This window comes from Pholcus phalangioides, unplaced genomic scaffold (assembly GCF_987345545.1).
Source record: "Pholcus phalangioides strain wild (caught in Gottingen) unplaced genomic scaffold, Ppha-v1.0 ptg000002l_1, whole genome shotgun sequence".
NCBI lineage: Eukaryota > Metazoa > Arthropoda > Arachnida > Araneae > Pholcidae > Pholcus > Pholcus phalangioides.
Genome location: NW_028301595.1, coordinates 8,232,089 through 8,246,007, shown reverse-complemented (window position 1 = coordinate 8,246,007; position 13,919 = coordinate 8,232,089). Strand labels below are relative to the sequence as shown.

At 33.8% G+C, this 13,919-nt stretch overlaps 1 protein-coding gene across 6 annotated transcripts in view; it reads left to right on the top strand.

Moving 5' to 3' along the window:
• Positions 1–13,517, top strand: part of Lztr1 (Leucine zipper like transcription regulator 1) — a 29,149-nt gene extending 15,632 nt beyond the window's left edge. For all 6 annotated transcript variants that reach the window (XM_089238122.1, XM_089238088.1, XM_089238130.1 and 3 more), the window contains 9 exons: positions 1,114–1,178; positions 2,023–2,139; positions 2,421–2,598; positions 3,553–3,731; positions 7,121–7,218; positions 8,063–8,114; positions 9,859–9,912; positions 11,428–11,508; positions 13,165–13,517. In XM_089238122.1, coding sequence (XP_089094248.1) covers positions 1,114–1,178; positions 2,023–2,139; positions 2,421–2,598; positions 3,553–3,731; positions 7,121–7,218; positions 8,063–8,114; positions 9,859–9,912; positions 11,428–11,508; positions 13,165–13,269 — 929 coding nt within the window. In that variant the 3' untranslated portion in view covers positions 13,270–13,517. The remainder of the gene's footprint in view (positions 1–1,113; positions 1,179–2,022; positions 2,140–2,420; positions 2,599–3,552; positions 3,732–7,120; positions 7,219–8,062; positions 8,115–9,858; positions 9,913–11,427; positions 11,509–13,164) is intronic.
• Positions 13,518–13,919: the final 402 nt, after the last annotated feature.

The window sequence follows — 13,919 nt, the reverse complement described above, 5'->3', positions numbered from 1 at the left end:
TATAATCCAGCATTTTCAAGCTGGCTCCCTTTGTGTGTGGAAGAGAAAAACATGTTACTGCATGTCTGTGGCCAGATTTTGATATGGGGGAACCCTGGGCAAAAAAGCAGATACTATGGAACCCCTGTTATACTAAGGTCATAGGTGTTTCGTTAGTCAATGAATATATGTTTGAATTTCAGGCCCCCAAATCATAAAGCCCTGTTCATGTCTTTGCATAGAAGTTTACATTATTCATATAGAGTTCTTTAACTGTCTTCCAGGAATCCAATGATTTTGGTGATTTTACATAACTCTGGTCTAATATGTCTGATTAGTGAGAGTCTATTGTTTTTTGTTGTATATTCTAAAAGTTATTGTTTCACTGTTGCAATGACTAAAATGCATTTAAAAGCCATGAAAAGGGTGAGCTGTGGTCTATTTTTTCTCAATTTTTTTATACAAATATATATTCAACACTCAAAAAAAGCTGCTCGAAATTTGAAAGTATAGGTTATCTTGTCTCTAGTACTTTCTATAAAGACTTTTTTGAGCAAATATGTATTCCTTGTTGCTGCTGTTTCCATCAGCTCGACCACAACATAAAATATATTTTCCCCAATGTTTTCTTACATGGATTTGTTCATAGTCATGGATTTGTTCATTTGATATATATGATGGTGAGGGCACAGAGAATTAACATCATCTGCCTCTCTCCTGTTCAAAGAACCTGTATCTTATGGATGGATCTGTATTGGATCAATATCAATACTAATCATTATCTTTATGGATCTGTATTGCAAAATGACTTAAAAATAATGAAATGATGCTGTTAGTTGATGTTAATTTACAACCCATTATAACATGTTCAAGTGGTCAGCATTTTAGCAATGTTAAAATTTTTTTTGTAAACATATATTTCATGTGTAGATCTACAAATACATTGAATGGTTTCCCATTATAATGCATGTTTACTTACTGCAGTTGACACTCACAGGCTAAGAGAAAATAGCATTTCGAGTAATAATGTCAAATAACAAGTTCCATAGTAACTGTCTTTAGAGATGACCTCCTAGGAGAGGTTACTATGCCTCTATAGTAAATCTGACAAATCAATGACAATTTATTTTCCAGGTGCTGATCCAATGAGCACAAAAGTAGTTCTTTTGATGATAAATGTGTACAGATTAGCCGTGCAGGTAATTTATTCAATGTCTATCCCATTTATTCAATCTTATGCTTAGAAAATATATGATTTCATGTGTTCTTCAAAGTATTTTTTGTTGATAATAATTTATGACCTTTACTTTTTGTGTATTTAGGGGGGAAAAAAGCCTTGTATGTTTGTGATAATGAAATTAATCTTCAAAAAAATTTTTCCATGAAATGTATTGTTATCTTAAATTATGCTTAGTCTGCTAAATTTTATTTTTGAATTGATGATGTGTTTGTATATTTATAAAATTTTTAATAAGAAGTGTATTTAAATCAAAAGAAAAATTATCCAAAAAATGTTTATGAGCTTTATTTCAAATATAGAATGTTTTGTGCACTTGTCTGAGATGTAAGTACCAAAAATGCATATTCAGTGAAAATCTTGAGAAATCCCCACTACGGTGGAACCTCTTGATAACAGACACCCATAGCTTCGAAAATTTTGTCCACTAACATGAAGCATCTGTTGATGGATAGTAAAATTTATTACAAATACACCAAAAGCCACAACAAGCAAATTGCCGAACGAGGTGGCTCAAAATATATGCCGATAAAAAAGGTTATTGTTGTCTTATTCTAAGCATGGATATCTTCTTGATTTATCCCACTATGTTATCATACTGCTTTCTGAAACTTCCATATAATTTTTAAAAAGTGACCGTTTATGGAAGATTTCACTGTATAAGGATATTGCTCTCTGGTCCCACACTTCCCATAGTGTTGATACATTCTATCAATAATGATAAATTTTATACAATCCATTGAGCATTGTTATATAAGATTTTCATTGTTTTCATAGAGATATGTATATTTTTGATAACGTTTCAGTTTCACATGAGGCGTCTGGAACAACTTTGCATACAATATTTAGAATCAGCCATCAATCTAGAAAATGTTCTTGTGGCTTTTCAGAATGCTTCAGATTTGAAACTGGACTTCATCAAGGTAACAAACTATTTCTCTTGTTCCATATTCTGCTAATAAAGTTTGCTTTTGTTTTAAAAACAATTTAACATGATATTAATTTATGAAATTTTTTTTTACAATAAATAAATTTCAGATTTATTCATTTTGTTTTTCTAATGTCCAAGTGTACTTAAAATTAGAAGAGTCGAAATTGAAAATAATACGTCTCTCATAGTATATAAAAATAACTAATTTTGTTTTTAAAAAAACTTTAGTGTTTGAAATTCTGTGCCTTCATTCTTTGTTTATATTTGTCATAGGAGTTTTGTCTCAAATTCATTGTGAAGGAGACAAACTACAACAAGATAGTCATGAGTAAAGAATTTGAAACTGTATCGCAACCATTAATGGTAGAAATCATCAGGCGTAGGCAGATGCCTATGATTTTAAGAGCATTGGGGTTTCCGCTGATGAAAGATCCACAATTCGACTCTGCAGGTATTTTTGGCTAGTTTCTGTAACCTACTATTATTATAAAAACTATCAAAAAAAATTATGATGTATAGCACAGTGAAACCTGTCTAAGACTGACACTGTATGAGATGAAAACCTGTTTGGAATGGAATCAAAAGCTAGTCTGATGATTAATGCTTTGATGTATACCTTTATAAACGGGAAATTTTTCCAAGATGTAATGTTGTTTCAGTCCCTTGATGTTTCTCATTTAGGTTTCTCTTGGATATAAACATATCTTTTTTTTAGCTACTTCGTTGGGTATGCTTATATGTGCATGATAGAACCTTGATTATCTGTCCGTTATTTAGTTGAAACTATTTTTTTGGCATTGATTTCTAGTGAAGTGTGAGACTTTGCTAAAGCAAATAAGTAACGACTTAACTGTAGTTAAACAGCTTTTTTCTCAGCCCAAGATATCAAGCAAACAGATATTTTCTTGTTGTTATGCTGAGGTGAACATGGGAAAAAAAAGTTAGTTGGTCTCCACCAGGACTTGAACCAGATTTTTTCCGGATGTTATGCCGTTATTCACCTCAGCATAACATCCAAAAAATACCTGTTTCCTTGATATCCTGTTGAGTGTTTCTTCAAAGTCATTATTCAGTTGGAGCTGCAAGAGGGTTTCAATTCATCAAAATTAATTTCATTGAAACAACTTGATGATACAGCTACAGAGCAAAGCTTCAAAATTGTGTACAATATCTATCAAATGTGTCTTCGATTATAATCAGTATAGATGACACTAGACCTTTGACTTGATGTGGATTCAGTTATGTACAGGAATCTCAATTTATCTTTGTTTTGTCCTAATTAAGCGAAATAATCAAGGTTATACTACATATTGCATTTGTCAACAGAATCCTTTTTTTCAAATTTTTGAGGATTGTTCCATTTTCTGGTTTTTGTTAATTTAAGCTCTTGCTTTTTTGCTTGAAGGTACTACTTTGGAACAGGATCTGGAGCATTTCTTGAGTACAAGTGGAAAGGAATTCTGTGATATTACTCTCAAGTTAGGTGATCACTTCATCCCTGCTCACAAAGCTGTACTTGCTGCTCGGTGTAGTTATTTTGAAGCCATGTTCAGATCTTTTATGCCTGACAACAACACTGTTACTGTATGTTGTTTGAAATTATCTGTTGAATTTATATTGCTTTAATTACACAGGCCTGCAATGGAAATTTTGTTTGAGTAGTAACAGTTGATTCCCATGGTTTTTTTTCTCAGTTCAGGGGGGGGGGGGGAAATCATCACCCATTAATTTTTGTTTCCTCCCTGATTTTGTATTTCACCTACTAGTAAATAGATAAAAGTTTAGCACATTTATTTGTATATCTAGTCCCCATTATTTACAGTCAATTAGTTGTATGAGTGCATTATTTTAGTGCAATATTGTGCTGAATCATTTTTACAAAAAAAAATTTATTCTTAAGGGGAGGCAGGGATAGATAAGTGATCCGAGTGAGTGTCCTAAGATACAAATACAAATACAAATACAACGCCACAACAGGCAAACTGCCCAACGAGGTGGCTGACTTAAGAACATCGTGGATCCCCGAGCCCCTACCTACTACTGCTACACCACACATGCACCCCCCCCACCCCGCGGAACCCCCCAACGAATCTAAATGCGGGAATGTGCGTGTACGTGTAGTGCAACCTGACGTATAGTTTGTTTCTGTGTAATGCTTGTTATGTGTAGTGCTGTCATCTGCCCCCAGTTTTACTAACTATGAGTGAAGTGTTATGGTTGAATGATTTACCGTTGTAGGACTGTTGCTCTCTGTGGCGAGACTTTTTAACGGGGAGATCGGCTCGCATTTGCGCCTTGAAGTTGGGAACCACAGAAAACCAACTTCAGCCGACCACCACTGTGGGGTTCGAACCCGGATCCTCGCATCATGAGTCCGGCACTATAACCACTCGACCACCACAGCGGCAATAGGAAGCAGCTTATTCTGGCAACAGAATGAAGATATAAATGCTGATAACTACATCAAATCTCATTCGCAGAGATAAGGCATGAAAAAATCAAGAATACAAAGATATATCTACTAATATCCATTGCAGACAATTAACCATTTAAGCAGCATTGACGAGATATGTTGTCTCCTTTAAAACCTCTTATCTCAGCATTGGCAAGCCCAAATATTTTGTAAAGTTGATTTCTGAATGAAACACTTTTCCCTATGCTTCTTGATTTGCACCTGCTGAAAATCAGAAGACAGCCTACTTCATAAAAAAAGACATGGCACATTGAAGGAGGTTTAGTGATTTCTGCTGTGCTGCTGAAAGGGTTATAAGAAGATTTTAATCTAAATATGTCAAATAATTCTGCTTCAAAATTGTGTACGGAAAATTTTTCATATCCATTCGTTTACTTAACTTCTGACAGTACTTTTAAGTACTTCATTTTAACCCACATGGATAGAACAATATCCAATGGTAATCAATTACACATCTAAAATGTACTACTATGGGTGATCTGGAAACAGCTAGAATTGCTCATATTTTTAAGTTATTTTCCTGTAAAATCAAAGTCCATTTTGTATTAAAAATCTTCAGGTGAGGACGGAAAAAGTGTGATGTTTTCAAAATCATTGATAAAAACTATATTTGGGCACAGTTAACCAACTCCAGACAATTTCCCATAACTTCACAGGTCTGTGTTATTCTTTCTGTGAAAGTGGTGCTTATACAGTATATTTTATAGAATATATATAAATGTGAAAGTATGTATGTATGTATGTATGTATGTATGTATGCTCTTTATACAAATCTACAGTTTTAGACCGATCGTCGCCAGATTCTGCATATATACCAAACAGGTCCGGGATTGAACCGTAGGCGACTTTAAAAGTTCGTCAGAGCTGGGCAAATGCCCGAAATGGGCAAAAAACTGTCCGGCAACAATGGTTTTGGGGCCTCAACAATTACTTTCGGAACGTTTACTTCGGTTACCGTGGTTTCCAACAATGCGTTTCAGACGGGAATATATGCCTTTAGAATGGTTTGTCACACCTTTAATTCTGTTATTATAACAGTTTATTCATTTATAACGGTTTGCCACATTTCCAATCCTCCCAGTAATTGAAGAAAACCCGGGTAGCGCCGGGTATTTTTGCTTGCCTGTATACAAGGTGTCCTGTAAGTGCTAATGCGGCCTTTATCTCATCAACCGCCCATCGTAGAGATATAGTTTCAATTTTAAAAATGCTTAAAAGGCGTTTGAATAATGACGTATGACGTCACTAATAACAGAGAACAACAACTACGACGACAAAACCGAGAATAAAACGCCAGCTGATGAACTCAATGCTTGCCTCAAATCATCAACACTCTGGCACGAAGCTAAAAAATTATCATTATCCACCAACATGCGAGTTCAACTGCAAAATGACTCAGCATTGCTATCATTTTGACATCAGTTGATCAAACTTGGCAATGGAAGAATTCCCGTAGACCCAAGCACTGGACTGATAACGTTCCCTAATGGATTTTGCCAGTTCTTATATATATAAACTCGGTTCAAGAACTTGCAGACAAAGTCTTCCCAAACATTCAACAAAATCACCAAAACCATGAGTGGCTTTGTGAGAAAGCGATTCTGGCATCGAAAAATGACAGTGTGAACAAGATCAACGGAAAAATCCTAAAAATTATTCCGGGAGACTCCACATCTTACAAATCGGTTGACACTGTCACAGACACAGCGCAGACAGTTCTGTATCCTGCAGAATTTCTGAACTCTTTGGATATTCCGGGTGTGCCACCACACAACTTGACCCTCAAAGTCGGAGCACCTATAATGATTTTAAGAAATTTGGAGACACCGATACTCTGCAATAGCAACAGACTCTGCGTGAAAAAATTGCACAATTACATCATCGAAGCAACGATTCTAACTGGATGTGACAAACAAAAAGAAGTCTTCATTCCACGTACCCCAATTATCACTGAAGAAATGCCATTCACTTTCAAGCGATTACAGTTCCCGATTCGTTTAGATTTTGCCATGACAATCAACAGAGCGCAAGGCCAGTTGTTAGTAGTGGCAGGTATCAACCTACTTGAGCCCAGTTTTTCACACGGACAGCTTTACGTCGCCTGTTCGCGTGTTGGTAATAGCAAAAATTTGTACATCTACACACCAGATGGACAAACAAAAATATTGTGTATCCACAAGCGATTGCTTGAAGTTTTTAATTAAAATTATATGATTAATATCATTAATAATAATAATAAAATTAAAATAATTAAAATTAATTAAAAAATGAAAGTATTTTTTTCTTACTTAATGCAGAAATATTTTGATTAAGAGATAATTAATAAGCTATATATATTAATAAGCTATATATTTTTCAGCCAAATTATAGGGTGGGAAAAATCTCATGATGCATAGAATCAGAGAATAGATTTTTGAAATATATATATTATCGTTCGTGTAACTCAAGAGTTTCATTGTTTCAATTGAACTTAGGTAGATTTTTTTTTCTTTTTCTGTAGATTTCTATAGGAGATATGATCCCATCAACACAGTCTTTCAATACTTTATTGAGGTATATTTATTATGGTGAGGTCTCTATGCCTCCTGAAGATTCATTGTATCCTTTGATTTATAAAATTTAGTTTCAGAGTTTTTATTTTGAATCAGAAAAAAAAACCCTATGTGCTAAACTTAGAAAAAAAAACCCTATGTGCTAAACTTAGAAAAAAAAAATTAAATTTAAACTTCCTTGGATTGTTAAATCACTGGAAACTAAAAATGCAACACCTTGAAAAAGTGATGCTTTCAATCTGAAATTTCAAAGATAAGGTAAACATAAATAAGGTTCACATAAGGTAAAGAGAAAGGTGCAATTGATGTGCCTTACGTGAAGATTTTCCCATCTAATCACACTTGCAATGGGACGTTAAAGTTAAAGATAAGGCAATTGCAAAAGCTTGTGATGGCTTTCATTCTTCAACTTTTGCACACATTTCTTCTTGTCATCAATCATCTGTCTTTCTTTCTGGAGCAGTGGACAGTAGTTTCAACAATGTGAAAGAGGGGCATCCTTAAAAATTTGTGTGCTTTAAGTGCATGTCAGGAATTATTCATTCTGAAACTTTGCAAATATTAGTTTATAAATATCTCTGTATTTCTGAAGTATTTTTGTGCATATTTCATTAACCAATTGAGTGCTCCCTTTGTTTATAGACTATGAGCTTATTACCACTTGGCTTAGTAACTTAAAATAACTAGCTTGTGAACAGAGAAAAAAGCTCTTACTATGCAACTTAGATAACAGTGTAATAAAGTGACTTTGCCTAAGGTGCTATTATCGTGCAAGATTATCGTGGGGGCAGAGGGTAGAAGTATAAAAATTTAAATGTGTACATAGCTCTCAATTTGTTGTGCATTCAAGCCAGTAAAATTTCACATGATTTTTCTTGATTTGCATGTAGATACTTATTTTCAGCCCCATTTTTCTATGGATTTACTAACAACAGATTGCAGGTGAATTTTCATTAATTTTCATGATTTATATATATATATCTTTATTTTGTCCTTGGCTGTTCCTGATACCCTAAGACGATCATATATTAAATTTTGTAAGTATATAGGCCTACAGTAAAATCTGAATTATCCAATTCTTGCTGCTATCTGTAACTCTCTATTAGTAATATCAGATACCTTAGTTATGAGGAAATTATCTTCAAAGAGTCCCAAATTCTCCTACTCATGACAAATAAAATGTTAATGAAGGAATTGTTAGGTTGGATCAACATTAAGACAAAATTATTATTTATCAGAAATAATGGAGCTAAAGAAACTTGATACAGTTTAAAAAGTGAAGGATGGCCAAATTTTCAATGTCTGTTGAATGTGTACTCAGTTATAATTTTTACAGTTGAGATACTCGACTTTCAAATTTGTACATTTATTCGATTATCCAGAAACACTGATTGATTTATCCATATATGCCTGTATATCAATTACTCTGGATAATCAAGGTTTCTCTGTGCTGCATATTCAACAACTAGTTTCATCAGGATCACAGCCGGGGTGGGGAGGAGTCAGATCTGGTGCCACACTGAGGGAGGGTAGTAAATTCATCCTCTGACTGTTTTTGCAGGCCCATGACAATTTACTATTGTCATGGGCTTTACTATTGTCATTTATCTACTTTGTTTTCTAAGATTCTTGCCCATAATGCATTCAGGTATGACTGCTCCCATGAGCAACAGACTTTCTATTGTCAGAGCACTACTTACACTTACGCCAAGGGTACTCAACCTTTTGGAGAGTGCAGCCTATTGAATCATCTGGTAATGTGTTACATGCCACTCAAGTCAGTGATTTTTTTTACCAGGGGTCCTTGAACACAGACGGGAGAATGGTCCGTGAGCTCTAATGAGAAAACAACTTGCTTTTACATTGCTATGGACTGAATATTATTTTATAAAGGGATTGGTGGACTTCATCTTAAGGTTCAAAGTGGCACCGTAGTCCAAATAAATGATCTAAAAGTGTGCTGCAGATCATTCATTAGGAAATATGCCACAGGCCACTTAAGCAATCTGGAGGTGCACTGTGGGTCTTTCAGATGATCTGGAAATGTGCCATGGGTCTCAAGTGGTCTGGAAATGTTTCACATTATACCTGAGTGATCGGAAAATGTGCTGTGGGCCATTGAATTTTTTAATGTTTCATGGGCTCCTCGAGTGATTTGGGAATCTATCATGAGTCACAATCCAACAAAATATTTCATGATTTTCAATTTCTTATGAATTTTTATGTGGCGATGTAGAAAATTTTAAAATGAAAAACCAGGATCATTTTTAAAATAGGAAGTATCTCCATTTTTTAATTTGATACCACTCTAAACGCAGTCCCTTGGGATCCACAGTGAAACGGGACAATGTGGAATAACCACAGATCAACCAAACAATACTTGTAATGAATAATGATTTAATGAGTTTTTTACAAAATTTGTTTTGAGGTTGCAGGCCACTTCAGATATCTCTAAAGGCCACAATTGGTCCATGGGACATTGGTTGAGCATATATGATTTATGTCATGTTCATGTGGGTCATAGGCCATCCACAGCTCACTTTTGCATATCACTTGCTGTCACTCACTAATTCAATTACTCTTGGGTGTGAGCATGTTTTTTTTATTGATGATCAGTTATAATTTTGCAAAATTGTTTCAACGTAAATTTGGTATTTATTCTTAAATGATTTTTTTTTCTTTCTAGGCTTTCTGCAAAGAGAATTTGGAAACCAATGTTACATATGAAAATGTTTTACCAGTATGAATAGCTTTGTTTTCATATAATTGAATACAAAATGTTTTATTTTTATTTATGTTGTCCCATTTTGTTTTAATACTAGAACTTTTCCTCCAAAATATTGAATACACTTTTTTGTTAAGAGCTAATGCTTGAATTAATGTAACTTTTTTTTCTTCAAAATCAAGAATTTTTTATTTATATAATCACATTCATGAAATTTTTTTAAAGAAAAAAAATAGACAATTTCTAAAACCTTTAAATGATAGGATAAATAATAATAAAAATGCTGAAATATTTTTAAATACGGTCTACAGCACTTACTAAAATTGTGTATAATGTTGTTATTCGGGTAGTATTATCACTTCTCTAAAGAACAGAACAACAGACCAATATCATAACATGGGGAAAAAATTCATTTATAGTTATCAGGACTTTGGTTAATGTTATTTTTTTGTGCATTCTGAGGGTAAAGTTTATCCAAACTTGTTTTTTCCCTGTAAGTTACCGTTATCAGGCTGCAAGACTATAGAAGGTGTTCTCTCTTCCCTCCCTTGTTGACAAACATTTCCATACTCCGTAAACAGTCTGTAATTTTTGCTGTGATCCATGTACGTGTGGAGCTTTGCAATGACCTTCGTATAGTGAAGGCAAGTGTATGGCAAAAAATAAATCCCTTTCCTTCAGTTCTTTATCGATTTCTTTCAGTTGATCAGATTCAAATTTATTTTTTCCAAGAGGCTTTTTCTAGGAATCTATGAAATGTGTTGTACATTAAAAAATGTAATTCATGATATACATTAAACCGTTTCGTTCTAATGCACCACAGTGGTAGAATTAAAAAAAAGCAGGAGTTTTGCTTATAGGGGGAAAAAAATCTAGTTTTAGAGTTAAAGAAAAGAAAAAAAACAATGATTAAACATTTTGCAACCACTTATGTACGAAAGAAAAACAGAATTGTCACGTTTTACAAATATCTTTTACCATACGTCCAATTTCACCACACAGAATGTATGGTCACTGAACTTGCAAACAAGATTTTTTTTTTGGATATAGTTATCAGAAATCCAGTGTCTCAATGTGATCATGTTAATCCGTGTGGACTGTACCTGCTTTAAATCTATCTGAAATATTTGTTTTCGAGCCACAAAGCCTCTGCCAATGTAATTGATATTTTCTTGTTTATTTTGAGGATTTAATTAATTAAAACATTTTTTAAATGTGCAATATAACAATTTTGGGCTGTTTGGCTGTGTTGAATAAGTGTGTGTAGCAAAACTACATTTCACTCACATGAGTGACGGCCATCTTTAGAAGATAGTGGGTTGAGGACGAAGCATTTCTACAGTTGTCTGGCCAAGCTTGCGCTGCTTTGCTATGATTGGTCAGTAACACAATGTTCCTTAAATATTTCCAAATCTGACATTGTGCATATGATGTAAATTTTTCAAGAAAAACTATTCTTTTAAATTAATGGTTCATCAGATTTAATCCACATTGAGTAATTCAAATTATATTTATGTACATTCTGTATAGATTTTGGAAGCCTCTGACAAAATAGAAGCAATGGATATGAAGAAATACTCTCTTAACTTGATTGTACATCATTTTTCAAAGGTATGGTTTCACTTTATTTACTACTTTTCTGAGGTTGCCTTGATCAGAACAGCTTATTTTTATTTTTGAAGTTCTACGGTTCTAAAATTTTTTTCTAAATAATAAAAGTTTTTATTATTAATTTTATTAAAAACAATGAAAAAGAAACATTCCACATTTCCTAGAGTGCAAATATCTCCCAAAGACAGTCGGACCTCCTTAACCCTAAAGTAGCATAGCAGAAAAATCACCCCCCCACAAATGCTACAGTCGTCCCTCGGTATTCGTGGGCATTACTTTCTCGGGGTAACCATGAATAATACAAACCATAAACCAGCTTTTTTAGGCATTTTGTTAATATCTGCTTTGTGCTGAAGTAAAAGGGGAGCTCAGTAATTCTTGGTGGTGATATTAAATGAATATTATAATTTCTGTTAGCCGTTTCTTCATTTCAGTTGATTTGTTAAAGTATGGTAACTTCTGGCACGATCTCGACAGGGGTAATGGCTAAAGTCAATAGAGCCTGTGTTGTGTGCTTTCTTTCAATCTGTTCGGTTTGAAAGAAGGAAAATATATGGTAACAAAACTTCCTCTTCCAATTTTTCTACATATGGAAAATGTATTATAGATTGGTCTATGTTATGGAAACAATTCATTGCCAATTCAAACTTACGAAGCCCTTGCGCTATATGTTGCTCATAATAAACTTTTTTTCCACTTCTTAAACTAGATCATCGTGTGGTATTGCTTCGGTTTCAGGAGCAGTCAGTTTGATTCATTCCTCCCATGTGCATTACTGAATGGCTATAAATTATTTTTTCAATTTCTTCTATATCCACATTGAATCAATCTTGATTCACTAACGTGACTGTATCTTTCATAACCATTTTGGCTGACTGTAGAAAAGGAAGAGTCTTTGAGCACACATTGTTGCCAAAAGTTCTTCCAATACAAGATGACTTTATAGCTCCCACAGTTTCAGCAATGGTACTATTGGCATCAGTGAAATTCATCCATGACTTTGAAACGTTTCATACATTTGCATCTTCTTTGATTGCCTACACAATCATCATTGAGTAATGTGTTTAGCGAGCCATAAATGTTCATCCAATCAAGCAGCTGAATGCTAGTGAAATTAAGGCATATAGAGGACTTAAAACACTAGAACAAAAAATTTTAGGAAAAGATTCATAAAACGTTTATTCAACACGTAGAATATGTTTTATTCTGATACAAGAATTAGTACTACGACAGTGTTTCTCAGAAAACTGAAAAGAATACAGCAAATATGAAAACCACAAACACAAAAGTCATGAATACTGAGGACCGACTGTATATCTTTTTCAATGAAGTAGGCTTTCTTCCAATTTTTAGAGGATGCAAACTAAGGTGTATAGGAAAAAGTGTTCCACTAAGAAATCCACGTTACTTAATATCTGAGCTTGTCAATGCTAAAATAAGAGGCTTTTAAACAGTTAAGAACTTGTTCAGTGTGAATTAAATATTTTTTTATGTTTGGCAAAATTCTAATCGCTGTTTTGTTGATTCGACAAAATATTTTCAATGATTTTTTAACAAGTTTCGACTGAAGCATATATAATGATGATTACTCGTACTCATGATTGTACATTTATTTATATTGTAATTTTGGTGTGTTGAATTTTTCTGTCTCAATAGGTCGCCAAACTCCCTCGTTTCCGAACTCTGAGTCGAGAATTGTTGCTGGATATATTGGATGCACTCGCTGATGAAATGAAGCAAAATTTATGCTTAAATATTTAGAAATAAGATGAAGCAGCATCTTCCGACTTTCATCACAACCAGGTCGAATCTCATTGCTTTTACATAGATCAGAAATGTATAAAAAACAGAATTTTTAGCCAAATATACCAAAGAAATTATAGATATGCTATATTTGTGGGAAACCTTGGGTTATGATAGAAATCACAACAAAAATGTAGTTTGTGATTGTCAGTAACCAACCCTGTATTTAATTGTCATCTAAAATATTATAAATCATAATTTTTTTTTTACTGTGTATTTATTTGTGTGACGATGTATTAATCATAAATTTTTCAAATGGTCTGTCAAACTAGCCTGAAATTTGGGCTTTTGCTAACCTGCTTGTCCTGTCTAAATTCTGTCGTTGAATAAAGTCTGACATGGTCTCGTCTCTCTTGGGACGGAAGGGGGGGGGTGGCAGACAATGACTGAAATTGCTGATTAGCGATAGAGCTTGGGCCTTGTTTGATTCAAAAGTCAAAGCCTATTCGCAAAGTGTGTAATATTACATACCCATCCTTTCTTGCAGTAGTCATTGAAACAATAGAGAAACTTATTGTGCGGTCTCTTAAAGTGTCGGTTGAATAAATGGGAGATGATTTTAAAGAGGTTTTGATTATTATTTTTCATATCTCAACATTTTTTCTCTA